We start from the raw sequence: 1,461 nt of genomic DNA, 5'->3' as shown, positions 1-1,461 counted from the left end.
AGATACAGCTATAAAACGTAACCTTTTGGATGAAAACATCCGTCAAGCTCTAAACCAGAATCCTGAATGTTACCTTGACCCGGAAACTGAGCATGATGCCAGCTATGGAGCCTTAAAGAAAAGGTGCAAGACAGAGCCTCACACAGGGCTATTACTTTTGCCCATCACTGAGAAGCTAGATCCTTCCAAACTGATCTTTGATGGTGTTCGTAAGCCAGTAACAGCCCAACAGTTGCTTGATTGTGGGGTGCTGGACAAACCCACACTTAACCAACTAATGAAGGGAGAAAAAACTATTCCACAGGTGTCAGTGGAAAAGAAGATCTTTTTAAAGGGAACAGGATCAATTGCTGGTGTGTCAGCTGGATTCTTAGGGAAAATGTCTTTATCAGAGGCCAAGAAACAGATGCTCATGCCCCCAGATAGTGCAGATTTGCTACTGGATGCACAAGCTGCCACAGGACACATCATTGACCCCACAACCAATCAGAAGCTGACAGTAGAGGAAGCATGTGCCAGAAGACTGGTGGATATTAGAGATCGAGATAGACTCTTGGCAGCAGAAGCTGCTGCTGTGGGCTACCGGGATCCTAGCACAGCTGAACCTCTTTCAGTGTTTGATGCAATGAAGAAGGGATTAATTGACAGGAAGACTGCACTACGTATGCTGCAGGCCCAAGAGTCTGCTGGTGGAATTCTAGATCCCAATCTCAGTGTGTTTCTCCCTAAAGACACAGCTATAAAGCGTAAGCTTTTGGATGATGATCTCTGTCATGCTCTAAACCAAAGTCCTGAGTGTTACATTGACCCAGACACTGAGCGTAATGCCAGCTATGGGACTCTAAAGATGAGAAGCAAAACAGAGTCTCACACAGGCCTGATGATATTGCCAATTACTGAGAGGAAAGACCCTTCCAAACTGATGTTTGATGGAATCCGCAAGCCAGTCTCAGCACAGCAGTTGTTTGAATGTGGAGTCCTTGACAAACCTACACTTGACCAACTAGTGAAAGGGGTCAAAACTGTCCCAGCAGTGTCTATGGAAAAGATAGTCTATCTTAAAGGGACTGGACCCATTGCTGGGGTGGTAACTGGACGCGATGGAAAGATGTCTTTCTCAGAAGCCAATAGACAGATGTTCCTGCCCCTAGATAGTGCAGCTTTGCTTCTAGAAGCCCAGGCTGCCACTGGCCACATCATTGACCCTAAAACCAATCAGAAGCTGACCGTAGAGGAGGCATGTGCTAGAGGACTGGTGGATATTAAGGATCGAGACAGATTATTGATAGCAGAGGCTGCTGCTGTTGGCTTCAAGGATCCTAGTTCAGCCAAGCCTCTCTCAGTGTTTGAGGCCATGAAGAAGGGAATAATTGACAGGAAGACTGGGCTACGCCTGCTGCAGGCCCAGGAGTCTGCGGGAGGTATTATAGATCCCAATCTCAGTGTGTTCCTCCCCAAAGA

The 1,461-nt window shown here is 46.9% G+C and overlaps 1 protein-coding gene across 1 annotated transcript in view; it reads left to right on the top strand.

The window, feature by feature from the left end:
• The window catches only part of dspb (desmoplakin b), a 32,844-nt gene that overhangs the window by 27,647 nt on the left and 3,736 nt on the right, over nt 1-1,461 (top strand). The window contains 1 exon segment of the mRNA XM_032526946.1: nt 1-1,461. This exon segment is cut by the window's left edge and continues 1,778 nt beyond it; it is cut by the window's right edge and continues 4 nt beyond it. Coding sequence (XP_032382837.1) covers nt 1-1,461 — 1,461 coding nt within the window.

The sequence above is a fragment of the Etheostoma spectabile genome, chromosome 9 (assembly GCF_008692095.1).
Source record: "Etheostoma spectabile isolate EspeVRDwgs_2016 chromosome 9, UIUC_Espe_1.0, whole genome shotgun sequence".
Lineage (NCBI taxonomy): Eukaryota > Metazoa > Chordata > Actinopteri > Perciformes > Percidae > Etheostoma > Etheostoma spectabile.
The sequence above is the reverse complement of the archived record's forward strand: the minus strand, read 5'-3'. Positions and strand labels throughout refer to the sequence as shown.